The 27203-nt window shown below is 42.9% G+C and overlaps 2 protein-coding genes across 3 annotated transcripts; one reads left to right on the top strand and one right to left on the bottom strand.

Annotated features, from left to right (window-relative positions):
- Positions 1-244: 244 nt before the first annotated feature.
- On the bottom strand, positions 245-14361 carry lrp13 (low-density lipoprotein receptor related-protein 13). The gene is made up of 21 exons (XM_034872335.1): positions 14229-14361; positions 13938-14078; positions 12911-13126; positions 12599-12814; positions 11945-12160; positions 11589-11818; positions 10836-10965; positions 9112-9302; positions 8106-8292; positions 7496-7708; positions 6837-7020; positions 6539-6740; positions 5855-6019; positions 5298-5498; positions 3654-4203; positions 3394-3528; positions 3039-3146; positions 2670-2903; positions 2190-2562; positions 551-767; positions 245-453 (listed from the first exon to the last, which is right to left on the bottom strand). The coding sequence occupies exons 1-21, from the start codon at positions 14293-14295 to the stop codon at positions 430-432; spliced, it is 4200 nt and encodes a 1399-aa protein (XP_034728226.1). The 5' UTR covers positions 14296-14361; the 3' UTR covers positions 245-429.
- Positions 14362-15292: 931 nt separating this feature from the next.
- On the top strand, positions 15293-25826 carry LOC117945084 (mothers against decapentaplegic homolog 2). Of its 2 annotated transcripts, none has more exons than XM_034872345.1 (11): positions 15293-15521; positions 16555-16970; positions 18494-18583; positions 18807-19000; positions 20069-20203; positions 20724-20786; positions 21378-21431; positions 22075-22287; positions 22438-22575; positions 24463-24607; positions 24963-25826. In XM_034872345.1, exons 2-11 carry the CDS (start codon positions 16735-16737, stop codon positions 25084-25086), a joined length of 1392 nt encoding a protein of 463 aa, XP_034728236.1. In that variant the 5' UTR covers positions 15293-15521; positions 16555-16734; the 3' UTR covers positions 25087-25826. The 2 variants fall into 2 exon arrangements, with proteins under 2 accessions (XP_034728236.1, XP_034728235.1); XM_034872344.1 differs by having other exon boundaries at positions 20724-20798.
- Positions 25827-27203: the final 1377 nt, after the last annotated feature.

Below are 27203 nucleotides of genomic sequence, written 5' to 3'. Positions count from 1 at the left end.
CCAAGTGTAGCATTTCCCTCTGAAATCAACACTAATTCGCAATACTTTAATTTGGTGCTTTATAAAAAAAATGTACTTATACATTCCAGCCAAAGCAATTTGACTATAGCAATTTAAGATTTCAGCTACATTAGCAGCTCAGCGAGGCTGGACACAGCAACACAGTGCTTATTAGCAGAAAATTAGGATAAAGGGAGAGGCCACCTGGTGGTCACTAACTTGTTACATTCAACACAATATCCACAGTGAAAATGTTCTTTTGATCAGTAAAAAATGTTCAAGTCCATGCTATAACTCAGGCAACCATCAGTCTATGGCAGAAGTGAAACACTGGTGGTCTGACCAGCAGTAAACATGCTGAAATAACTTCACAGGAAACCGTGGAAAATGCAAACTTTATTTAAAACCTTGCGTGCATACGAGTCAACCTCAGTCCACAGAAGACGCCGCCTCCTGCAAAGAAAGAAAAAGAAAGTCAGAGCGACATCCCACAAGCACAGTAACAAATTGGGAACCTGCTTGTTTATAGTGGGTTTTTTTGGAGGTCAACCTCTGGTTTGTCTGTATCTGCTGGGACAGTTTGACTGCAGGTATCCGCTCCATTTTCTAAACCCGTCTCAGCCCGGTTTTCTAAACCGGTCTCAGCTTGGTTTTCCCGATCGGTTCCATTTTCTACACTGGTCTCCGCTTTTTTCTCCAGACCAGTTTCAGCTTTGTTCTCCAGGTCAGTCATACAAGTTTCCTTTCCTGCTACTGGTCTAGCTCTCCTGCAGGACAGAAATACAACAAAGAATCATGTGCTCATCAACTGTTTTAATATATGGAGGTTTGACAAACTACAAAACCCCATCTAGACGGACACAGGTCTCTTGATATTATGTAGCTTAGAAAAAAAAAAAAAAACATTTGATGCCACGTGCATCTTTGGTTCAGTGTAGGTCAGGGGAAAGCAATGCAAGCCGATACAACTACATGTCAATTGGAGAGATTGCAATGAAGGTTGGAAAGGTATTCATGGTCCTTCAAGACCAAGACACTTTGTGTCCTGACTTTTCCTTTGGCACCATCATGACGGTGGAATTTTTGGTTGAGTGCCATTATACATGATCAGACATGGTATGGGCCCAACAGGATAAGTACAAGTTTGGCTGGTCCCTAAATCTAGGGAGTTTTTTGCCATTGTCTGATAACTTAGCCCCTGGGGGGTAGCAGCTAGTATTTGGCTTCTGGTGTAGGCAGCGGATAACACTTAATCCGGGCCAAGCCTTCCTCTGTGCGCCGGTCACCGTTTTCAGTTTAAGGTTGATACTTTTAGGTGGTGTAGACAAAATTCCAGCCCATTTCTGTAAACAGATCAGTATATGGATGAAGTGTAAATCCAACTAAATTAAAAATCAGATTATACCCAATGAATTCTGAGCATGTCAGCAAATGTGTTGCACCTCTTTTGCCCTGCATGTAGTCTGGCTACACCAGATACATTGTGGGATAAAAAGGGGGGGAAAAAAACCCGCTCTGGGATGTCTGTCGTCTGGGGCAGTGCTAAGCACCAGACCAGGAATGCTCTGCAAAACTCAAAGAAAACATTTGCACCCAGCAAAAGAAATTCCACAAAATCCGAACCATAGAAACAATACAGTACAATGAGCATTTTCAATTAGAGTATTGCCATGGTTACATCATTCACAGCAATCATGCCAATCTGTCCCAGCTAGGAACGTGCTCAGGGCATTTAATATCACAGAGAGAACCAAGCAGGCCTGCCTTGTTGCATGAAACAAATCAACAGCGCGTAGCTTTCTAGCTCGAAGGTTGTTTCCTGTAAGGAAGGAATTTTGAGAACAGCAACAGAGTCCAAGCAAAGAGATGTCAGGCTTTATCCTGAATGTGTATTTGCGTAATCTAGACCAACCTGCACGCTTAAACATGCCTCGTCACAAATGGAAACCAAAATGCTTAACAATTGGCAAATGTTAGCTTGTGAACGGATTTACACCTGCTTAAGATGCTAGCATGGTCACTGTCAGCGGCTTATTTAGTTCAAAGTGCCACTACTGCCCAAGAACAGTATCAGAGCAACTAGCATAGCTCTAATGTTGTCTTTCAGAGAAATTTCACTTTGCAAGCTGAAGACTTAATCTATACTTTGGTTGGTACAGGAAGGTTTCTTCTTAATTAGTAAGACAAACCTTGTGTTGGCACTCCTCCTCCTCACCACCACCAATGCCATCACAGCAATGACCATCACTCCAGCACAGAGCCCCGCGGCAGCATAGACAACAGGACCCTTGATGGTGGACAGGAGAAGGTCTTGACACGACTCTCCACTGTAGGCCAGTGAACACACACATGCGAGGTTTCCAGCTGTCTCCACACAGCGCCCGTTGCCACTGCAGTGTGTTTTGCTGCACTGCAGGGGGTCCAGGTTACGGTTACTGTTTAGGGTGGTGTTCAGGCCAGTGTCTTCAGAGAGAGGAGTTAAAGTGGACGGCTGAGGAAAAGAGCTGCGGGGCTGGATGGGAGCTGGGACAATGGCTTTTGACAACTGCTTCAGACGGACACCTAAAGAAAAATGACAATTTTAGCCAAAAAAAGAAATTGGGCCATTTTAGATCGAGAACATTAAATCCATTTTACAGTTCTTAAAAGTAAATGGGTACAAGACTTACAGTTCTCATCTGAGTGGTCATGGCAGTCAACATGACCGTTACAAAACTTCTCAACAGGCTGGCATTGGACTTGATCCAGGCAAGGCCTGCTTCCACTGGGGCAGCGCTGCTCGGGCCGACAGTGGGTGGAATTCACAAGGATGTGGTCATGGGCACACTTGCATGTCCGACCTCTTGGGGTGGCGAGGCATAAGTGCTGGCAGTTGCCATTGTTTTCTGTGCACTTGTTTGACCCTGTTTAAAAAAAAAAAAAAAAAAGTCAGTTAACTGAGTGTGACGTTTGGCGAGATAACATTTACCACCTCATTACGCCCCATTTGGAGGAGCCCTCTAAACTGCCATCCAAACATTTGTGTAGTTCTTACATACCAATCTGACTGGTCTTGCTGAAAGCCTTAAGGCTGATCACATCTGAGTCGACCTCAAACCACAGCTTGTTTTGATCTTTCTCATCTCTGTACCAGAGCCTGGTCTTGTCTGAAGAAAAGAGCCAACACAAAGAAATGTAGCTACATTAGAAAGTCATGGAAACATTTCAAGATCTTTACCCATCCAATTTTTATTCAAATAAAGAGGCCAAGCTACAGTGGCTACAAGTTGCCCATTTGTGAACATTTTGCACTCCTGATGTATTGATGACTAGACAGCAAACACCATTGTTATGTTGCTGAACAGCACCAACTCCTGGTAATGGTACACATTAGCATTAGATGTTATTTTGTACATAATGAGCCTTTACCAGTGACAGTAATCCAGAACAGCGCTCCATCACTCAGAGCCACGGCAGCCAGGCCCTCGCCCGTCTTCAACTCTCTGTATCCAGAGCCATCAAGCTTGACAGAGCCAATGGTCCCTAAACCTGGGCAGGAATCCAAGCTTGGTTGTTGCTTTTACTAACAATTTTGCTTTATTCCACATTTTCAATGCATAAACACATCTAAGAAAATGTACCCAACTATACTGAAAATGTGTAATACCACATACCTGTGTCAGCCCAGTAAATTGTATCCCCATTACTGGAGAAGACCAGAGATGTGGGCTGGACAGCATCCTTCCACACCACACTCCGCCCAGCACCGTCCATGTTTGCACATTCTACTGTAGCCAGAGTACTTGTACCCTGCTGGCCCATGTTTGCAAAACAAACTCGTCCATTGGGAGGGTGGAGGGCGATGGATCGCACTCTCCCAATACCTTCCTTCATGAGAACGGCAGTGTGTGCGCTGGTGCTGGAGGTGACCTGCAGGTGGGGTTGTTTGTTGCTGCTCCAGTAGATGTTAAGTGTTACCCAGTCCAGAGCCATGGCAGTGATTGTGTTGCCCAGGAGTTTCAGAAGCTGGCCTTTAGAAGACAAGTCAGAGTCTTTAAACTTGAAGGCGCTAAGTGAGGTTGTGCCGTCGTCTGTCAAGAACAGGGTGTGGTCACGTAGGCAGTAGTCCATGATGGCTGCTTCATTGATGCTGGGCACCTGCAGGGCCACATGTTCAGGCCAGCCCTTCAGCTCTCCTGCTGTGTGTTGGGACTGCAAGTAGATCTATGAGAGAATAGATGAAAGTGGTCTCAACACAAGTAAGCCTACATTCGGTTAAGGGGGAGGGATTTTTTTACTTTAATCATTTTCCCCATGCATTAGTGTCTGACTAATGAACACAATTCTTTTAAAATTAGCTCAGAGTTAACAAACTCTGCTTTAACCATATAAGCAGGGGGGAAGAAAATCGTCAATGTTGTCCACTAAAAAGGCTCAGATTATTATTCTAATGAGTGTCTAACATTATAGAAAGTATCCCATTAGAGCTATAATTTTACCAGAAACCGCTCAGAAATCAAACCAAAACACACGAGCAGCAAAGGGCCGCAGGCTGGAATTTAACCCGTTTCCGCTGCAGCTACACGGCACATGCTCTACTAGGTGAGATACCCAGATTCCCCGGATCCTACTCTTTAACCCGCGTTAACCTTCGCGATCGAAGGCAGGATTGGTCTTGAGAGCTTGGAGGACCAGGCCATGATAGCAATACGATTAACTACAGGACTGGTCTACGCTCATTGACAGCTATTAAGTAGTTTCCTGTATATTGTAGTTTAATTTAAAAGACTTTGATCCATTTGTGTGCAAGTGTCACCAACCTTGAGTTGTGTAAAAAATAAGGTATACACATATTTTTACACGTGTAGAGCAGATCTGTGTCTAGTGTAGCCAGTTCCAAGGATTATAGTGATGACGAGTTTTGAAACGTTCCCTCTGTATAGATTAATCTGGGCAAAAACTTTTGGTAAGGAAATTGAAAGTGTGCAATTTCCCATTAACATTATATTGCAGCGGCCTTGCATAGTACTTGACCAAAACAACTTTAATCTTAGTTTCTCTGAATATTACCCCTCTCTCCCAGGTCTGTGAATAAGTTTCTCCTACAATGGTCTTAGAACGCTGTGGGAGCAGACGCATCTTTCATTTGCCAATATCAAGCCAGCAAAAAAATAAACTCTGCAGTAGAAAAAGTTTCTTTTTCTGGAGTAGTTTACTGGTCTGACCCACTTGGCATCAAATTGGGGCTATGTGGCTCAAATTAGTGTGAAACCCCCAATGCAAATTAGACTATGCCAAACTCTGCATTATAGCCTAACCTGGGTGACAGTGGAGGGAGACAACATCAGCAGGAACGCTGAATTGACAAGACTGGAGCATGTCATGCCATCCTCAGCCAGTAAAAGACCAGAGGGACACTTGCACACAGCCTTGGGTCCCGGGGCCAACACACACATGTGGGAACAGTCCATCTTCTCACAGGGGCTATCAATGCCCATCTGGAGCAATGGGTGGATGACCTGCAAATCAATCAGGGAACCAAAGTGTTTTAATAATGCTCTTTTTGCACCTTACATTTAATGCGTATAATTGAAATATTCTTTTCAACATATCAAATGTATAATTTCCTTCAAAACCGGTCGGGCATATTTCCATCATGACTCCAGGGTTTTTATAATTTTCCAAAACAGGTTAGTATCTTAATAAGTGGAACGCTTTAAACATGCAAGGTTATAGCTGTGCGTGGAAAATATGGAAGCTGTGGTGAGTACTTCAAGCACACAAGTGTTCTAAAATGTATTTACAGTTCTGCCATTATACAATCCCTGCCCCATTTTCACCTGTCCCAACATCCTTCATTCAACATTGGACTTACCTTCACACCAAAAGGTTGTCTGGGTCTTTTCAGGAGAACTTGGCAGTTTTTGCCAGAGATTTTATGAGCAGCCAGTACCACTCGCTTTTTGGCATCAGACCAGTAGATCATGTCATTGAACAATGCCAGGGAGAATGGGTTGGTGGTCTCTTTAATCTGTAGAATCTGCCAACATTTAAATGAGACATTCATTACGGCTGTGACTTTATAGTTTTACCGTTTCCACATTAGCCGTCATCTATGCTCAGGCCGTGTTGCAAAAAAACTTATTCAGTGCCACTTGGGGTACTCTTAGTTAAGAGGGCTGGCTATCACGATATTTGACCAATGCCTTGATATTGTAGGGTTGAAAATTAGTGCTTTCACAAAGTATTTACACAAAGTGTGACAAATAATCAGTAATGTGGGTATAATGACTTAAGTGGGTAAAGGCAAAATGAATAGAGAAAATACACTGCAATGTGAGCCTGAAACCCCAGGAAACACTTGTCATTTCAATATATCTTTAATGTATGATATTCAGCCTCATCTCAATATATTGCCCAGCCCTACAGGGTCCCTTTTTAAAAGTTTGATTTATTTTAATTTTTATCAAGAAGGCCTTGCACATGAAAAGAAAAATAGAAGATAAACACTAAACTCCAGGAATTTTCCTCTGTGGTTCAAAAAAATAATTTTTTTTACCCGAATGTCATCTCCATCCAGTGTTGCAGATCCAATGGCCCGCAGCCTTTCATCTGTCCAGTAGACTCGGTCAGAGATTGGGTCGACAGCCACTCCACCCGGCCAGCCCAGACTGGAGTTTACCACTGCCTTCCTCTCGGACCCGTCCATGCCGGCACGCTCTATCTTCACTACAGTACCAATCTCTGTCCAGAACATCAACCTGGTAGAAAAACAAGACTCAACTAGTCTTTAACAGAAATGGGGAAAAGGTTTTACAAAAGTAGTATAGTTTGGAGGGTGAAATCCTCATGCTGACCCTTTTTGTGGCAGCAGTGCCAGAGAGCGAGGCTGTTCGAGGTCTTCATCCAGGATGATGCTGTGGTCCGATGACTTCACCGTGGCTGTGGACAATCCGACTGCAACAATCTGACTGTTCACGCCATCGATCCAGTACAGGTTCCTTCCAAGCCAGTCCACGGCAATGGAATCAGCCCGGACACCTGTGGAAACAACATTTGCACATGTTTATATCTGCTGTCCCGTTTCTTTTCCTAATGCTTAGAATTTATTGTTAATACACAAGTGCAAGTGAGGTAAGATGTATCCGAGTCAGTACACGTTGACCTTAACATTTTTCTATCCTTTTGAAACTGTTACAAACATTTGAAATTAACTGTTTCTGTTGTGTCATTGGGTTTGACCATGGATTTAAAAAAAAGAAAAGAAACACTCTTTTCCCGTTTCAACAACTAAAAGCACTTCCACATGGTACCCAACACACAGGCCGAGGCTGCCGTACAAAACACCATCTGCTCACACCAATTTACACTCTGATGGGGCAACTCTAGGTTCAATGTCTTGTCCAACGACACTGAATTTGGATTGCAGGGCCAGAGATCACTCTACCACTGAGCCACAGCCACCCAAACATTCATCTGTACCAATATTATTACATGTAGATGTTAACCTACAAACCTTTAACCACAGTTCCTGTGGTCTTCTGGTCCAGTGAGGACCACCCGATGCTTTCAGCGTCCAGACTGACCCAATAGACCCTCTGCTTCCTCCAGTCGTAGTCCAGGGATAGGATGGCCTTCTTGGCCGAGGAGGACAACACATCAAGGCTGCGACTGCGCAGGCCTAACGAGAAGAGGTCCGTTTGGACCGACGCCAACAGGAAGGGTTCTCCTGAATGGTGAATAGAAGTATCGTCAAGTCACTTTGGACCACATTCAGTGTGCCCTACTCATGATGTTGAAATGAAAGGTGGTCTTACTGAGTAGATTCATTTATTGAACCAGTGCAAAATATTACTCTAAAATAAAAACATTGTTGCAGTCTTTATCTTTTTAGGTGAGTTTTACCATGTTGGACAAATGTTCATACCAAAAGCAAAGTGTCAACATTTTTGCAAACGCCCTTATTTGTAGAAATATCAATCATGTCACGAGTGGCATCAGTCTTCTCCAACTCAGCAAGACCGGGAATTTTATGAGAAGTGCATTTCCCAAAGTGTCAAATTAGTTCTCAAGTTTTCGTAATGCATCCCCTCCAAAACACAAAATTATATACCAAAGGGCTTTACCAGTGATCTTGCAGCGATGTCCATCTGCCTCCTTTATGTAGCCTGGGTGACAGTCACATTGGTATGAGCCTCGAGTGTTGATGCACAGCTGACTGCACACACGTGGGCTCCGTCCTTCACACTCGTCGATATCGTCACAGGTCAGGCCGTCCGCTGTGAGCCTGAAGCCGGCCTCACAGCCGCAACGCTTCACAGCAGGAAGTGCAACATTCACATTACACAAAAGGAGGGTAAGCCGGAGTCATGATTTACAGTTAATGGAAGAGAAAAAAATAAAGTCTTTCACAAACTTTACTTTCACAATTCAGTTTATATTGAATTACTAATGTAGTTTAGTACAAAGGTAGGCTACATGTACATTTTACTCTCCTACATTCATCTTGCACAATACAATGTTTTATTATAAATTAGACTAACAGTATAAAGGCCTACAAATAGCTGAAATTTGCCAATAAGCACAACTTGAGGATTTCCAGTTTCTAAAATATGAAGATTTTAAGGTTTGATATTTTAAGTACATGTTCCTGATGACAATACTTTTACTTAACCATCTCAAATGCAGGACTTTAGGAATGGTATTTTTAAATGTAAATGTGCTTTATTTATATAGCGCTTTTCCAGTTGTGTGGTCAAAGCCCCTTTACATAAACAGGAAACATTCACACACACATTCATACACTGTGGCCGGGGCTGCCGTACAAGGTGCCACCTGCTCATCAGATAAACACTCACACACATTCACACTCCGATGCGCAGCACCGGGGGCCACTCGGGGTTCAGTGTCTTGCCCAAGGACACTTTGACAATGACTGCAGGGGCGGGGATTGAACCACCAACCTTCCGATTGGCAGGCAACCGCTCTACCACTGAGCCACAGCCGCCCCTTTTTACTGTGTGGTATTAGCAGTTTTACTTAAGTAAAAGATCAAGATACATCTTCCACCCCAGTCTGTATTTTTCAACTTTTGAGCCACACAAACACACACACACTATACAGGGGGCTCACCGTTCCCTGGGGCGTGCTGTAGCAGCTCTGGGAGCAGCGGTTCTCATCTTCCTCGGCACAGCTCATCTGGCAGCTGCCCCCCTCATCAGAGCCATCAGCACAGTTGGTAACGCCGTTACACACCAGGGACGGATCCAGGCACTCCTGGCTGCCACACTTGAACTGGTGAGGAAGGCACGTCACTGTCCTACCTAGTAAGTTTTGTTTTTATATAAAAAAAGAATTTTAGAGTCATTCAGCTAAGCTACATAAAGTAAAATGCCGTTATTCAAGGTTATTGAAACAAAGGTTTAAAGTGGACATATACTTTTGTCATATCTACATTAAACGTTAAACATTGCCAACATATGAGGCAAAAGCCCCACTGCTTACCGCTTTGGTTACAACAGTTGCTCCTCTCTGCTAAGTGTTATGCAACTCCCAGCCAGCCTTCCATGACTGTCATCTGCTCCAGCCAGGCAGGACTGGTGTTCCCATTACCAACCCTTGTGTTGTCTTTGGGTCAAATTTGACCCGTTTTCTAAAGATCTACATTACAAATATGGACTGATGCCACACAACACTTTACAAGTACAAAAGAAGCTTGGGTCCTTATATTGAATTTGGGGTGTTACATTTTTTTAGCAGTTGAAAAATACAAAAGTTTCAAAACAGTATCCTGACCGAATGTTGACCCTTCTGTGGTTGTCCTTTTAGTAGTCCAATTCAAAACGTCAGCTTTTTAACTTAAGGACTGGGTTTAATTTTAATGAATTAAAGTTTAGTGACCATGAAATCCCAAATGTGTCAAACTAGTAATTAGTTGTGTTAGCGGTGTTTATATGTGTAAACGGCAAGAAACACTGAAAAAAGTGCTTGGAAAAAGGACAAAAACATTGACAAGTGCATGGTCCACTGGAAGAAAACAAGGGTTAACATCGTCTCATGTAGCTACATAAAAAATGTCCTCTTGGCTGACAATGTTAAATTCTCCCATTCTGGGAGACAATCCTCTAAACATTTCAGTTGGGCAGTATTTGGTTCACAAGCCTTCATTTAAAAGTGCTGCTTCCACTACACTGATGGTTAGCAGTATGCCAACATTAAGTTGCTGCATGCTGATGCCAGATCATTGTTCTCCTGGTGGCCAAAGCCGGTCAGTTTTAGGTCACATTAATGCTGGAACATGTCTGGTTGTGTAGCATTTGGTTTTGGAGCCTTTGTGATTTTCATGGTACAAAGTCCTGCTATGTACATACAAACTCCAACACAGTAGCTCCAGCTGCAACTAGTGAAACAGCAGCGGAGATTCCAGGAAACATGCTGGCCAATCAGAAGAGACTGGGCTTTTTTCGAGAGCCAGTCCCTCCACTAGTGTTTTACACAGGTGCATGGGCAGTATGAGAAAGATAGGAAAGCATGTCATAGTACAAACAATATACAACCTCAAAGTGGTACACAAAAGCTCCCCTTTAACACCTCATTGGTTTAATTTGATCTTTAATAATTTGTTTCTATGCTATACTCGCTTAAGATTAATTTCGAAATTTGACTTCAACAAGATATTAGAGACTCCTTCACAAAGACGGGAACCAAAAAAAAGGGGATTACAGCCCCTGGCTGGACTCAGACCAGAGATGTGCCGTTACTAGGTTATGATCACTTTAACTAAAAATCCAGCATTGTTTAATATCTTTTCAATGGGTAAACAAGGCCACCTTTTTCTGTTATACATGTCTACTTACAATCAGTCTCGTCACTCCCATCGTCACAGTCCTTCACTTGGTCACACCTCCAAGATGTGGGGACACACTTTGTCTTGGATTTACATGACCACTGGAACTCCCCACAGTTCAATGGAGCCACAGGACAGTCCTAAAGGGGGCAAATTTATTTTTTCATTGCCATCTAATGGCTACTTTACAATCTCAACTTTTGATGTGAAAATTGAGACAACAGGGAGGCCATGTATATTTGAGACTATTACGTGCAACTGCTGTTCTAACCTTTGGTGGGGCAGTTTCACAAAGAAAAAAAATTAAGTTTTAAGTAAAAAGAGGCTATATGGTTGCAAAAATGAAGTTAGCCATCAAAGTACAGGGGATATGTTACTCTAGGTTTAGGTTCCATGTTCTGTCATCCCGTATTACTTTACCATATGACATGGTATTGTTTCAGTATTGAGATATGTGGGCAGGGGATTGTATCAAAGTGCTAATATTGTCTTACAGTTTTAGTCCTGAAACTATGCATCTGTCCAAGGTGTTCATACATCCTTGGGCTGTATTTGTGACTGGTCTTTTGTCCGTGTGGTAGAGGGGTATTGAAAAAATAAAAAATGTATTAAAGATGTACGGCCATGTCAAACTCCCTTTTCAGTTTTGATGTAGTTTCACCCCCAATTTTTTCCATGCATTAGATAAAAGTAGATCTAATCCTATAAACCGGGTTTAACACAAATCTGTCCACTTTAATGTCTACTTTGGCCCAAAACACACCTTCTCATCTGTGCCATCTTTGCAGTCCTGATCCCCATCACATAACCAGTCCTGCACCAGACACTCCTTGCTGTGGGGGCAGCGGTGTTTGGTGGTACAGACCGGCGCGTTACTGCAGCTCTCCTCATCGGAGCGGTCCGAGCAGTCTGGGTGGCCGTCACAAAGCATGGTGGCAGACACACACTGACCATTAGCACACTTGAACTCTGTGGCACTGCAGCCCTCGTCAACTGCGGGGGGGGGGGGGGGGGGGGGGGGGGGGGGGGGGGGGGGGGGAGATTTTGTCACAAAAAGGTGTCCTACACAAGCAGAGCTGATTATTGGGACTAGATTAATCCCTTGTTCAGACAACGTACCACAGTCTGCTTCGTCACTGCCGTCCAAACAGTCCCTGTCCCCGTCACAGAGGAAGCTGTTGGGAATGCAGCGGCTCTTATCATCACACTGGTGCGCGCAGCCCTCCACCAGCTGGTCACATCCCAGTTCATCCGAGCGGTCCTGACACTGAGGCACACCGTCGCACACCTGGCTCTGCGCTATGCACTTCATTCCATGCGCACACTGGAACTGGTCTGCAGGGCACACACGGCACAGTAAGGATGCTGGGGTTATAACCGGGCTTTAAAATAGTCCAAACTTGTTCTCCGCTTTAGAGGATTTTAAAGTTCTCCATAAATAATCCAGTTAACATACCTCAGATATTTGGCAATTACAGTTACTCTGTCGACATGCATAATGCTTTTCGATTAATTATTTGCATTTACATTATTTCTTTGCAGTAACAATACAATGTCACTTCAGACCTATGTGTCTTGACCCCATGGAGTTCAATCTCAATGACTGTCTATTCATAGTATGAAGCCAAACTGCTAAACGTCTCTGCACAAGCAGTACATTTAATGCATTTGGAAGAAATTTGCTGTAGGCAACATAATAAAATAAACTACCCACAGGAGGAGAGTATAAGTACTATTCTTAACCCAGCAACAGAATATCATCCCCCAGATTACCTATTTCACATGCTGATAAACAGTCTTTCTCATCTGAGCCATCCCTGCAGTCCGCTTCTCCATCACACACATGGTTGTAAAGGATGCACTCTGTGTTGTCCTTGCAGGGTTTAGAGCCCAAAGAACACTTAAGGGTAGGTGAGCCAACAGAGGAAGCGGGTTCTGAGGTTGTACTAGCCCCTTCTTCCTTTTCATATTTGTCTTCCTCTTGGTCCTCTGCAGGTGCCAAATAAAAATGGGTACACATCAATAATGCAAGACCGTTTACTATAAAAAACATGGCGTGAGATTGCCAGGATCGTTTCGGTTTACCACAGTTGGCTTCGTCTGTGCCGTCTAAACAGTCCTGCTCGCCATCACAGATCAGGGTTGTGGGTAAGCAGCGACTCTTGCTGTCACAGTGGTGAACACAGTCGTCAGTTTGCTCCGCACAATGCATTTCATCAGAACGGTCCTGACACTGGGTTATTCCATCACACATCTGGTCCTTGGGGAGACACTTTTTCCCATGAGCACACTGGAACTGATCTGTTTGGATGCAGGCATTTGACATTTTACCATCAAGTTATTGTTTCTGCTTGCATTTAAATTACTCACGTTTGGTTGGATGCCAAAAGCATATTGAAACTGACTTAGTGACATAATGTAAAGTCAAGTGCCACTTTATTTCAGGTACACTAATACTAATGCAGTCTGATACAATCTTGCAAGAAAGCCAACCATCATGCAGGTTCCAATGGGCCATTTTAAGGGGTTAAGTCAACTATATGCTCAGTTTGCAGGCTGCAGATTTTAGTGCTGTATAGCAGAATACAGAGAGACTACCCCCAATGGTTATACAAAAAAAAACATTTTAAAAGGTGAGCTTTATTTTAGGGCTTTTGTACTAGTTTTAATAAGGTGTACCTGATAAAAGAGCAACTCTGTTTTGCCCCCTTTAAATCTGATAGGATTCAACTTTTTACAGAACTAGGTACTTGACATCTCTAGTATTACCTCTGCAAGTTCAGCTTCATAAATGAACAGAAGTCATTCAATTAATTTGATGAGTTCATCAAGAAGATTTAATTCACCCTTGAGGAAAGAGGGGGTTGTTACCCATAAGGAATCATCTAGGTTCTTAAAACCATGAAAAACAGAATACAGCAGATTTTGATTCTTTCCATTTTGTTGCATTTACCAATATCATAAAAGACATTACACCAACTCCAATAGTCACCTTTATCGGATTTCATTTTAGTCATTCACAAAAACTGTATGTGGCACACCATTTATAAGTCATAGGTCAAAGAAACTTCAGAAAGTAATGCCAAGTACTAGTTCCAGTCCAGTGGCCTACCTGTACTGCATTCTGATGCACAGTCCTCTTCATCTGAACCATCCTTGCAGTCCGGCTCACCATCACACACATGGTTGTAGAGGACACACTCGGAGCCCCCCTTGCATGGTGTAAAACCCAATCCACACTTCAAAGGTCCAGCTAAAACAACCCAAAACAAATTACAATTACAACTAATAATGCATCTCTCACTCTGTGTCTGAACTGAGAAACACCAATTTGAACAAATTAGAATGGGTACAGTCTAATTACTAGCTTTTTATAGGTGTAAAAAAAAAAGTTTTGGTATACCTGGCTCACCTTGCGAGGGCCCTAACAACTGCACTAAGACTGCACAAAGAAGCCAACATCCTCCCATTGCCACAGACTAAATAAAATGAACAAAGTGCCAAAGTGTAGCATTTTATAATAGAACCAGGTGTGCCCAATATAACCTAATGACACACCTGGGTGAAGGGCGGAGCTTGGTTCTTGACATATCCTGAGCAGCTGGAGAGGTTTGAATGAACTTTGTAATGAAAAAGCATGTTGATGGGATTTGTGAATATTGTCACAGTCAAGAGACCATGGAGCATGTCATTAAGTGTTGTCATGAATACCATCAAGCAAGACTAACATTGATGTCACAACGTGTTGAAAACCAGCTGACATTAAATTTACAGGATTTACTGCAAAGAAGAGCTTGTTTTCGTTTTTTGAATTCTTTTTTGAAAATAACTGGGTTACTAAAAAGAATTAAAGACAGTACAGGATGACCTCTTGATCCACACTTTAGTCCAGATGGTGGCGGTAATGCTCCAAAAAGCTGTATTCCAACCGCCATAAAATACATAAGAAGCAGCAGCGGCACCGGCGGCGGCGGCAGCGGCAAAGGCTAAGGCTAAGGCAGAGGCGGCAGCGGCGGCAGCGGCGGCAAAGATGGCGGCAGCGGCACCGGCGGCGGCAAAGGCTAAGGCTAAGGCAGAGGCGGCGGCAGCGGCGGCAAAGGCTAAGGCGGCGGCAGCGGCACCGGCGGCGGGAAAGGCTAAGGCGGCGGCAGCGGCGGCAAGGCAAAGGCAGCTGCTCCGGTACTGGCGGCAGCGGCAAAGGCTAAGGCGGCGGCAGAGGCGGCAAAGGCAGCGGCAGCGGTAGCGGCGGCGGTGGCAGGTTGTCAAACACACACAGAAGTAAAAACATTAAAACTCCTACTAATTAGACCTCGTCAAATAAGAAATACTTGTAAGTATTTGTGACATTCTTTATGTTATGGTACTATGACCCCGTGCAGTCAGATAAACAACACGGATTGACAAGGCCCTCAACCAGCCAGTATACAGATGATGGCGTTTTACAATCGTCCAATCAAATTTCTTTGAACAGGCGGGATTACGTGCTGGACGTAGCCATTAGGTTTGTTATGTTGTTCCGGTCTACCTAACCTAGTAGCACCGAGTAGCATCGGTAGCAAATTGAGAAGAGCCACAATCCTAGTCAGAAATTAGCTGCAGTAAAATCAAGTGGAGGCTCTTGTATGTCAACAAGGTGCTCAGAGGGCTGCGGAAATCCTTTTCTTAAAAAGCGGAGCGTTGGACTTTTTAAACTGGGGTAAATATTGAAACGTTTTCAGCAGTTTTGTCGACTTTGGAGCCTGTTGTTTTGTGTTGAGATGTAACGTCAGGTCCGTTAGCTCTGTTTGGAAGAGTTCGTCCAAGATGCTAACTCATATTGTTGCAGTGTCTGTATTTTAATTAAAAGTCATAAACACCCAATAGCTACGTTGAAATAAAACATTATTCTGTTTTCAAATTGATGAAGAGACATTTTGTGTAATTCTTTTTATTTATAGCCCGGACACGCTGAAGTTAGGGAGCAAAGTAGCGCGACTTGACTGTTGCGCATAGGAGGTTTTTTGTGGATCACAACAAAAGGATTTTTGATAACAAGCTGGCAGCTAGCTCAGTTAAGCTAGCTAGCTAGCGTTAGCTGACTCAGCTAGCTAGATGAGGACTTCTTGATTATCATCTGATCTACTTACTTACGGTAACTGTAGTTTTTATCTAAGACTATTTCAGCATTTTGCTGTAAAACACTTGGCAGGCTAACGCTAGTGAACTTATTGTTGTGATTGGAGTCAAGCAGCCCCCCCCCCAGGTAGGAAGCTAGCAGCCGGCCTTCCCAAGCCAGTTGGTGTTAGTACTGAGGGGGCTATCACAAAATACTCTACTTATTCATGTTCATTGGGTAGCTTTCACCACGTCCTTTAGTAGCTGGTCGGGATTGCTTCCATGCGCAGAAAGCGACAGTATACACACCCCGTGGCACCGGGGTAACTTTAGAAGTTTGCATGCTAGCTAGTAGCTAGATTGGATGTCGAGCAGTGTGCAGGCTAACGTCAAGTGGACATCCCTGCTTGTTCAACCCTAACTCACCAAATGCTTAACTTCACACAAGTGGCAGTTATGTAACGTTAACGACGCTGCTGCCAAAACAGTGTGACTATTTAATTTAGTATTCGAAGTTTCATTGAGGTATAAGCTACATGGCTTTTATTTTTTCGATAAGGCTGGCTATATATAATTGTTTTTCTGTGCCATGTTTTGTTTGTAACGATGTACTTTGTGTGTGACTTTCTCCCAAGGTGTCCATCTCTTTTGAGTATACCCTGCTAGCACTGGCTTCCACCCTGTGACTGATTGGGCACTAGAGGGGCCCCATCAGAGCAAGGACCCAAACTGTAGCTCCAGGTCTCCTCTTGTCTGTGTGTGTGTGTGAGACCTTTTGTTGAGTCCTCTGGAGACTCCCGGCTTGCCCAGCTAAGATGTCCTCCATCTTGCCGTTCACCCCTCCTGTGGTGAAGAGGCTGTTGGGCTGGAAGAAGTCTACTAGCGGCCCCGGCGGAGCAGGTGGCGGGGAACAGAACGGGCAAGAGGAGAAATGGTGCGAGAAGGCTGTGAAGAGCTTAGTGAAGAAGCTAAAGAAGACCGGCCAGCTAGATGAGCTGGAGAAAGCAATCACCACACAGAACTGCAACACCAAGTGTGTCACCATCCCCAGGTATACCGCCCAACACTTGATTGCTGTTCAAACTAGGCTCTGAGACAAAGCTGCTGTTACATGTCTCTGCAAGTGTGCTTAGTTGAGAACTCTGCGTCATATAGCACAGTGAAACCTTTGGCTGATGGCAGATGCTGATCTTGCACTTCTCTTTTTTTTATTTTTTTATTCTGTTCTCATAATTCTGCCTTTCTTACATGCAAACCTGATAACAATGTTTTTTCAAGGACCTGAAATATAATAACATGAATTGCTCATTACAAATGAGCTATTAATGAATCCAATCCCTGTTTGTTTACAACTGTACTTACAGTTAGATAATGTGTATTACGCACAAGGGGAGAGAGCCATTTAAAAGAGTGAGAGAAGATGTTCCCTTATCAGCCAGCCAGCCTTGATGGCCCAGACTCATGTTCAGTGGGAACACTGTGTTAATAGATTAATTCTGCACTGATGTGCCGCCAAGTACCACGTCAGATGTTTGTATGCCTATAGATAGCAGCCTGGTGGTTATCGCCTGAGAATTGTTCTAGGCCGCAGTGTTATGTTTTGTAGAGATACAGTGGCTGGCTCGATCTGAATGAAATACTTTCCTTTAGAGGGCTGGACTAGTAGAAGAGATCTACACGAGAGGGGGTTGGTTGCAAGATCAAAATTATGACGGATTGGGGCATTGCCACCAGCCATACTTATGTTGGTACATTTGATTATGATTGAGAAGGTTAAGGGTTAAGCTTGTTTGTCCTGCTTGCCACTTGAGCAGGTACCCATTCGGCTTTTTGATTTATTCCACTCTAATCACCAAGTTTCCTGCAGTAAAAAAGCTGTTGAATTGTATCTACACGCTGCTATGGCTGGTGAACAACAGTTGGTTTCCTGCCCTCTTATGAACCAGACAATTGCAATTTTGAATGGTTGTTGAGATCCCACCCATGGAATTAAGTATGTGTGTATTTATAGCATGTAACATGTAGAATTTGTCCTGTTATTATTCAGAAGCAACTACTCTCATTTGTCCTCTATTGTAATTTTTAAATTTTTTTTGAATTTTCTTTTTTGGTTCATTTCCTTGTGAACATTTTGAGAATGTCTGAACATTTATTTGGTTTTCCAAGGTTGCCTCCCCCCTCTTGTTGGCCATTGTGTGCCCTCAGTGTTTGTTTGAATATCTCCAGATAAGTTCTGACATAAATGACTGTAGTGAAAAAAGGTTTGAAGTCATTTTAAGTGTTTGATGCAATGCCACTGTTGAAGAATGCTCTTTGTCTCACTCATTGTGTGTGTTAGCAGATTCCATTTTATGTTTTCGTTCCCTTAATTTTGTCAAAAAAGGCTTCTCTTATTTAAAGTTCCCATTTTTCATTTCCTCCACTAAATGAGTAGATGTCTTTATTTTGTCATAAGACTCTAATAAAAGAGGCCTTTTAATGTTCACATTACCCATACTGATATTTCTGAATGAGCCATGTCCCATGTTTATCATTTGTTTTTTGTTTTTGTTTTGTTGTTTTCTCTGTGCACAGCAATTGCTCTGAAATATGGGGACTGAGTACACCAAATACGATAGAACAGTGGGATACATCAGGCCTATACAGCTACCCTGACCAAACCAGGTGACTATCCTCAACTATTGTATGGTGTTGCATACAACTTTGATGTGGGAGAGTTGTCATTACAATGTTTGAGGTGATAGACATTGAGAACATCTTTGTGTCTCGCTCTCGTCTCCACTCAATCCATCTCCATCCTCCACTACCCGGCCATATAATGTGTCACCCCCTCTCACGTGCATGTCTTTTGCACCTTATCATCGTCTTCTGTTTACTGTTCAATCAGATCCCTGGATGGCCGCCTGCAGGTCTCCCACAGGAAGGGGCTTCCCCATGTTATCTACTGTCGCTTGTGGCGATGGCCAGATCTTCACAGCCACCACGAGCTTCGCGCCATCGAGGCTTGTGAGTATGCCTTCCACCTCAAGAAGGATGAGGTCTGCATCAACCCCTACCACTACCAGAGGGTGGAGACACCAGGTGAGCTCACCTAGAACATGCACATGTCTTTGTATCTCAGTGTCTACTGCATTATTGTTGCATGATTGTTTAAATCTGTTGGCTCCCACTGAGAATTAAACTAAACTGAGTGCTAAGCTGCGACTTTTTTAATACGGGTGGGGGAGAAAATCCAAACGGCATAGTATCGCGACATTTTCCGTGGCAATACTGTATCGATAGACCGACGGCAGGTATCAATCTATTATTATTTATGTGTTGGTCAGTTTCTCTGCTTGACAATCCCATTTTGTTGCAATACAATTGACGTGAGATTAACAAAGAAATTTATCTTTTTAGATAAAACGGATGTTGACAAAGAATTTTTTTTTGCTTCAGAGATATGAAAATGGGCCAGACTGTGATGCACACCTTTTATATTTAACGAAAGTCATCTTTTTTGTTTACTTCAAGGTGTAGTTTGACATTTAGTTAAATGGGAAGAGCAGCCTTATGTTCCTGGATGCTAAATATGAAACTACACCCAGCAGCTGGGTTGCTTAACTTTAAGCATTAAGATTGAAAACAGGGGGGGGGGGGGGTAGTACTGTGACTACCTGGAGTGTTGTTGTGATCTTTAGTTTTAATTGGTGAGCTTTAGAGGTGCTAGTAAGCAGATATGTTTTACCTTTGGACAGAGCCATGCTATCATCACCGTTGCCAATATTTATGCTTAGCTAGCTGACTCCTTATACAGTATTTAACAATGCGTGGTGTCAGTCTTCTCAGCCAGAAGAACAAGTGTCCCAAAAGGCAACCTATTCCTCTAAGAGTTTCAGTGGTAGATTATATTAAAATCGTTTTTAAAACGGCTTCATTCTGCCTTAACAAGCCATTGAAATGTTTAAGATTCCCGTTTAAACTGCACTTGTTTTCCCTTTCATCATTGTCTTATTGCTGTGCCAAATTTTTTCCAAAAAAAATGAAACTTGTTTTAAAGCACTTGTTCATTTTTATATTAAAACGGACCAAAACCAACTAACAATAATTTTGGAAAAGCTTATCAATGTTAAAAGTCTAACTCTTGTCTTCTAACCCTTTTACCCGTAGTGCTGCCTCCTGTTCTTGTGCCAAGACATTCAGAAATCCTGCAAGATCTCCCACCTCTGGATGACTACACTCATTCCATACCTGAGAACACAAACTTCCCTGCAGGAATCGAACCTCCAAACAACTATATACCAGGTGAGTTTATCTACGCACTGGATCGGAGGGTCTATATTTGACTAATGTATTGAAGGATACATAATTTGACAAAGTCTGAAAATGAAGAAACTGTCATCTCTGGTTTCTGAATGCAGTGGTGACTGGCAGGGTATTAGGGCTGCACAATATGAGGAAAATATGTGATCTGCGATAATGATATTACTTGCAATAAATAAACAGATATTGAAGTGTGCTCAGTTCCGCAACTTTCAGTATTTTGCTAAAATACAACAAATTGTGTATTGAATTTAGAACAAATGAGAGGAAATCAATATAAAATCAATATAATTCTGTATCTTTTATTTTTATTTTTAATACTGATGATGTATTACTCCAAGAGAAACTCCATATCCCGGGTTTAGCTGTAAGTGTCCTCGGCTTTTTCACTTCAGGAAATGTGATAATACTATGTGTAATGTCAGTAGGTTAAACGGGCATATTACATTATGATAATGTCACAGTTCTTCTTTTCCCTTTTCTCCCCACATCATTTTAACAGAAACGCCTCCACCAGGCTACATCAGTGAGGATGGGGAGGCAAGCGATCAGCAGATGAATCAAAGTATGGACACAGGTACCCTAGACTAGCACCTCCTTCTCCTTTCCTTTCAACTTTCTGTCTCACCTCCCCAGCCTGGTCTAAGTCAAATACATGATTCATGGAATAAATCTGCTAAAGATGCATATGTGATGATCGATCAGCAACACGACGGATAAAGAAAGATATTTAAGATTAAAGATATTTAGAGAAGAGGCTTTATCCGTAACATCTTCCTTTTGCTTCAACACACCTGTGTCATGTTTTCCAGACCAGATCCTCTATATATCCTCTATATATCTATATATATATATAAAAAAACCCTGTCTTTCCTGGCTGGTTCAAAATTCCCTCCCTCACCAGAGCGTGTTTGCATCCTTGATGTGCTGTCAAGATGTAGGATGGTAGGATGTACAGATGAGGCTTTTGTTATGGTAACAGTCCATAGCATCTCTACGTCACTCTAATGAAAGTTGACCAGCTTTACGGTACCATGGCATTCCTTTGCAAGGCAGTCTCCACTTTCATCATGCGCCTTTTTGATCTGCTCCACCTGGTACTAATTTTGTGGTCTCCTGTGAACCCATCCTGATCACGACTCCCTGTTTTTGTCAGGTTCTCCAGCAGAGCTCTCCCCCAGCTCCCTGTCTCCTGTCAACCACAGCATGGGTAAGACGCATAACTATACAAAGACTAAGACAATCCAGAACAAACAAGCATACTGCATATTAAAGGTGCAGTAAGCAATGCCAATCTAATACACTTTTTTTGTCAAAATGAACAAATATCCCACGGTCACCTAGCTCTTTATTTTCCGTATGCACTGAAAACATTCCGGGGTTAATGAGGGCTGTGGGAATGGAAAACAAACAGAAAGGTGCGAGAGATCCACAAAACATCCGGGGGCGGGGGGGGGGGGGGGGGGGGGGGGGGGGGGGCTTTTGAATGGGCCATCTGGGTCAGGAGGCATCAACAAGAAGATTTGGCAGAGAAACAGCGAAAGGTAAAGGACTGAAGAATACAAATAAAATAAGTTGTGTTTACGGGAAAGGAGGAATATGAGGCGTCTCAACCCTGCAGAAAGCTCCTGCCATATTTTGTTGGGCAGTGGCAGAGATTCGGAATGGCAGTTGAGTTCAAGTATCAAAAATGTTTGTGCTGCATTGCTTAGTGCACCTTTTAATACATCACAGCTTGACACTTGGTTAGATTATATACACAGACACTTGCAGTGCCTTTTCCGCTCAGGAGCAGTGTTATATCAAAAAGAGACTGTTGGGATGAACTTGACTTACACCTCCCTCTGCTCTAGACCTCCAGCCGGTGACTTACTCTGAGCCAGCTTTCTGGTGCTCTATAGCCTATTATGAGCTGAACCAGCGTGTTGGGGAGACGTTCCACGCCTCCCAGCCCTCGCTGACGGTGGACGGATTCACAGATCCATCAAACTCTGAGCGCTTCTGCCTAGGCCTGCTGTCTAATGTCAACAGGAACGCCACTGTGGAGATGACCCGGAGGCACATAGGTATGGTACAGCCTCAGGTCGCTTTACAGTAACATATCTGTAGATCACCTGTTAGTTTTTTAGAATGTGCCACTGATCTAGTCGTACATATGGACACCTCTTGTTCAAGGCGGCTCTCGTATTCCAGCTTCCATTTGTCTGTGTTTACAGGAAGAGGAGTAAGACTCTACTACATTGGTGGGGAGGTATTTGCTGAGTGCCTGAGTGATAGCGCCATCTTTGTCCAGAGTCCAAACTGCAACCAGCGGTATGGCTGGCATCCAGCAACTGTGTGTAAAATTCCTCCAGGTAAGGTGCTGAGGATGTCACTCATGTAGCAATTGGGGAAATATGCTTAAAATAACAGTAAGCTACCCGCTGAACAAAACAATTTATAGACTGGATAGTTTGTGGTCATGATATTATGTGGAGCGATGCTGAAGAAGGCCATTCATATCCAGCTGACTCACAAATAAAGATTTTAGAGGGCATACACTACCAACATTTTTATTTTTGATTAAAAAAATCCTCATCCTGTTGGCTTGAAAGGTGTCTCTGAACGATTTAGATCTACAGATCCTTTGATTGCCTTGGATAGCTTCTTTGTGGTTGATTGCAGCTGTGTTCAGCTAGAATCAATTCTGGCAAAAGATTCTAATGGAGACCCAGAGTCAAAGCAAAAACACGTATTGCAGCATCCTTAGAAACCTTGGAAACTGCCTCTGGAGTACAGAGCATGTGAGCGGAGTGAAGCGCTGAGAATTTCCGCTCCTCTCTAATGTGAACTGAATGGCCGGGAGCTCAAGAAACAAAACGTTTTGTTTCTTGAGCTCCCGGCCATTCAGTTCCACTCGGCGCTCAACCCCTCTCTACTGAAATCACTCACCTTTTTCTCTAAAAAAAAGAAAAAAGCTGCATGGTACGTATCAGATGAGCAGCGCCCACCCTGATGGAAGGCGCTGGCGGCATGGAGAGTGAGGGCAGGCGGCGTTCATCTGCATGTAGTGAAATTTGATGCAGGGGAGATAATTAATAAATAACAACGCTCTATGTTAGGGCTGCACAATTGATCACAATTTTATCAAATTCGATATATGGACTAGTGCAATATCCAAATTTCAGGGTGTCAAACCATTTTAAATTAAATATTGTGATGCTGCAGAGAAGTTTGGTACAGATCCTCACAGAAATCATGCAATAATCATTTTATTTTCAATGAAAATGAGAATAATTATCCAAACATGATCATTCCCTTCAATATCGTGAGTCATATCGCAAACGCGATCTCAATTTAAAATAATCACAATTTGACCTTTTCCTCGACATTTAACATCCTCTTTCTCCCCTACCTGCTCTGCTGCAGTGCAGTCCTCCGTTCTGCCACTGGTCCGTACTCGTCAACCAGTCCCAACTGTTATCATGTGCGTGGGATGGAAGTTAAAGAAGGCACGGTAACGTTTTGCTCGGATGTAACCACGCATCGTGAATCGGTTTAAAATCGATTTTAAATGTTTAAAAAGATTACTACCGTTCAAGATTTAAAAAAAGGGGGGGGGGGGGAGAATCACGATGCAATTGTGAAACGGCCTAGAGCGTTACGCTAGTTGACATACAGCAGGTAACGTTAGCCTGCCTTAGTCTATATCCACGACGTTCCACTTCTGGGATTGATAAGGTGCTGCCGGAAATGTCGGATGTCTTTTCATTTTGGCTGGATGTCCGTTACCTTCCTGCTCCTCAGATCTCTGCAGGGTAAATCTAGACAGCTAGCTAGACTATCTGTCCAATCTGAGGACTATGGTTACCTGGTCCTCAGATCTCTGCAGGGTAAATCCAGACAGCTAGCTAGACTATCTGTCCAATCAGAGGACTATGGTTACCTGGTCCTCAGGTCTCTGCAGGGTAAATCCAGACAGCTAGCTAGACTATCTCTCCAATCTGAGGACTATGGTTACCTGGTCCTCAGATCTCTGCAGGGTAAATCCAGACAGCTAGCTAGACTATCTCTCCAATCTGAGGACTAGGGTTACCTGGTCCTCCGATCTCTGCAGGGTAAATCCAGACAGCTGCTAGGCTACACAATGACAGACCACTGCTAACCAAAGGCCAAATGTCAGATTGGTAGGTCCAGGCCTTAAGAATCATGGAAAACCCCCATGTTAACTTGAGCCTGTTTACTTCTTTGTTCCTTTCTAGGTTGTAATCTAAAAATCTTCAACAACCAGGAGTTTGCAGCCCTGCTGGCTCAGTCAGTCAACCAGGGCTTTGAGGCTGTTTACCAGCTCACCAGGATGTGCACCATCCGCATGAGCTTTGTCAAAGGCTGGGGAGCCGAGTACAGGTGAGCCCTGCCAGCCATACTATAGCTGATTAACATAATTCATGCATGCTGCATATCTATTCAGGAAGTAAACGCATTTTCTACTGATTTTACCTTCTTTTTTTTTTACCGGTGTATAACTGTTCATCTGTTATGGGAAAGACACTGGAAACTCATCTAAAACCTTTTCAGTTAAAGAATTGATTCTGATGCCTCAAAAACTCAGCCTACACAGAAGGATTATATATGATGGACTTGCTTTAAGTCAAGTTTTGTTTCCCTAGTGGCATGAAGCTTCATAAGTCACATGTAGAAGAGGTGAAAAGGCTACGTCAGCAACGGCGTCCGGTATTACAAAGTATGTGTTGTTTTCCAGGCGGCAGACTGTCACAAGCACTCCTTGCTGGATTGAGCTGCATTTGAACGGCCCTCTGCAGTGGCTGGACAAGGTTCTGACCCAGATGGGTTCCCCGTCTGCACGCTGCTCCAGTATGTCCTAAACCGCTCAAGAAATGCCCCCAAAAAACGCAGCCCTCTACACAATCATTAAATTCCCAACTTGTGAGTCCTTTCATGGAGAAAAAAAAATGGATACTCCACAGAATGAATTTTCTGTAACATTCTCCATAGTATTTGTGGCCCTGTTCCACATCCCTCTTTTAACTTTATAGATATATATATACATATATACACATACACACACACACACAAACAAATGCACCTATACTGTTGCAGTCACACATACAGACTTCAGTAAAAAAAATAAAAAAAATAATTGGCACTTTGTTACCTATCTATGTCATGCACCTTGTTAAATTGCTTTTCCCCAAATCCTTAATATTAGATCTATTTGTGGTACAAATGAAATGTATATTGGTTTTTAGTCCAGGAAGTAGGGGAAATACCAAAAATATCTGTGAATAGTTTCTCAGTATTGAAGATTGCTTGTATGAGTAACACAAGCTTGAATGCTAAAAGGATCTTTGTTCCAGCCCACCCCAACCATTGTTCTGAACCTAAGTTTACTTTACTTTGGGAAACTTGGCCCATCTTTTGTCAAGGGGAGGTGGCTTGGTGAAGAAAGGATGATGGCCTTTGTGGCCCTTCTCCTCTGAAGGAAACGCCACAATGTGTTTATGAAATTTGAATTGACTTTGCCAGAATGATCCTTTTTGTAACTCCCGGACGTGTGTCGTTATAAGACATACTTCTTAATGGACAAGTAGGAATGTTAGTTTAACAACAAAAAAAGTAATTCCAAAAACCCCAACAAACTGCAAACTCGATCTGGATGTAGTTTATTTCTTTGTCATTATATGGCACTCTACATGTCTGTGGTGTAGTTGATTTCCCCCCCCCCCCCCCCCCCCCCCCCCCCCCCCCCCCCCTACTGAACAGCTTGGTATGGAAGCTAATGAGGTGTTGGCCAGGCTTTGCAAGGTGCACTGGGCAGGGACCAGAGAATATCAGCTGTTTATCAAAAGCTTTTTCTCTCTTTTTTTGACTGGACACTGGGAGTCCTGGGGCTCTCCGGGGTCAAGCATTAAATGAGTCACCGGGAGAGATTGAAGGTATCAATGAATTCATTCTGTTTTAGCCTATATCCCCATTGTTTTGCTACTTTTTTGTATTCTCATGTATTTTTATATATAAATATACTTAAAAAATTTCTGTCGTTCACTTTTTATTAAAGTAATATTTTCAAGACCACAGCTGTTTCTAAGTGACATGGAAGGTAGGGATCGTTCTTTAGTTTTACCCAAAAGGTTTAGTTTGAATTAATTTTCAATTGCAGCTTTTTGTCTTGTTTAAAAAAAAAAAAAAAAAACACTCACTGCCCCATATGATGTGTAGCCTGTTTCTATCCTTTCCAGAAATCTGGTGCATTTAAAGTACACAAAACCACAGATTGCTGAAACCCCTAATCGACTTTGCTGTAATGGTTTTAATGATTCCAGAGGCATGTAAAACTTTGTAATGGCCGTTCATTTAGTCATCTCTTTACCTTTTTTTTTTTTTTAACACTCGTGACCTCTTTTAGCATTTTGGTGCTTAGTCAAGTGGGTTAAGGTCAACCAGATACAATTGGCTTTAAAAATGTTACCAAAACATGGAAGGAAAGCAGCTTTCTTCCATGGGGAAAGGAGCGTGAATGTGCCTGCACACTGGGACATTCTGTGTTAATGTGTGTGTTGTATTTGTTCTGTCTATTGAATACAGTATGTACAACAAAGACTTATTAGCTTAAACTCTGCCGCTATTGTCATTATGAGGCTGTTGCGAGTTTAACATGTCTCCCCCCCCCCCCTTCCCCCTCCCTTCTTTTTGGATGTAAATGTACTTACCTTACGGCACTAGTGATTGTACTTTAAGTGCACCTAGTGAAGTTTGGATTGGGGGAATTAAACCATGTGTTATAGGTTCCAGTGTTGCATTGTTTTTATCTTTGACCTACAACATATGAATGTGGAAAAAAAAAAACATTACAAAAACTGACGTGGACCAGACGTACATATACATAACAGTAGTGCAGTATGTGTGTATTTAAAAGTAATCTTTTTGCAAAGCAGTCAGTACAGTAGATGTCGCAGTTGTTTTACCAGTAGAGGGCGGTATT

The sequence above is a fragment of the Etheostoma cragini genome, chromosome 5, assembly GCF_013103735.1.
Source record: "Etheostoma cragini isolate CJK2018 chromosome 5, CSU_Ecrag_1.0, whole genome shotgun sequence".
Classification (NCBI taxonomy): Eukaryota; Metazoa; Chordata; class Actinopteri; order Perciformes; family Percidae; genus Etheostoma; species Etheostoma cragini.
Note: the sequence above shows the minus strand (reverse complement) of the source record. Positions and strands in the feature narration are given on the sequence as shown.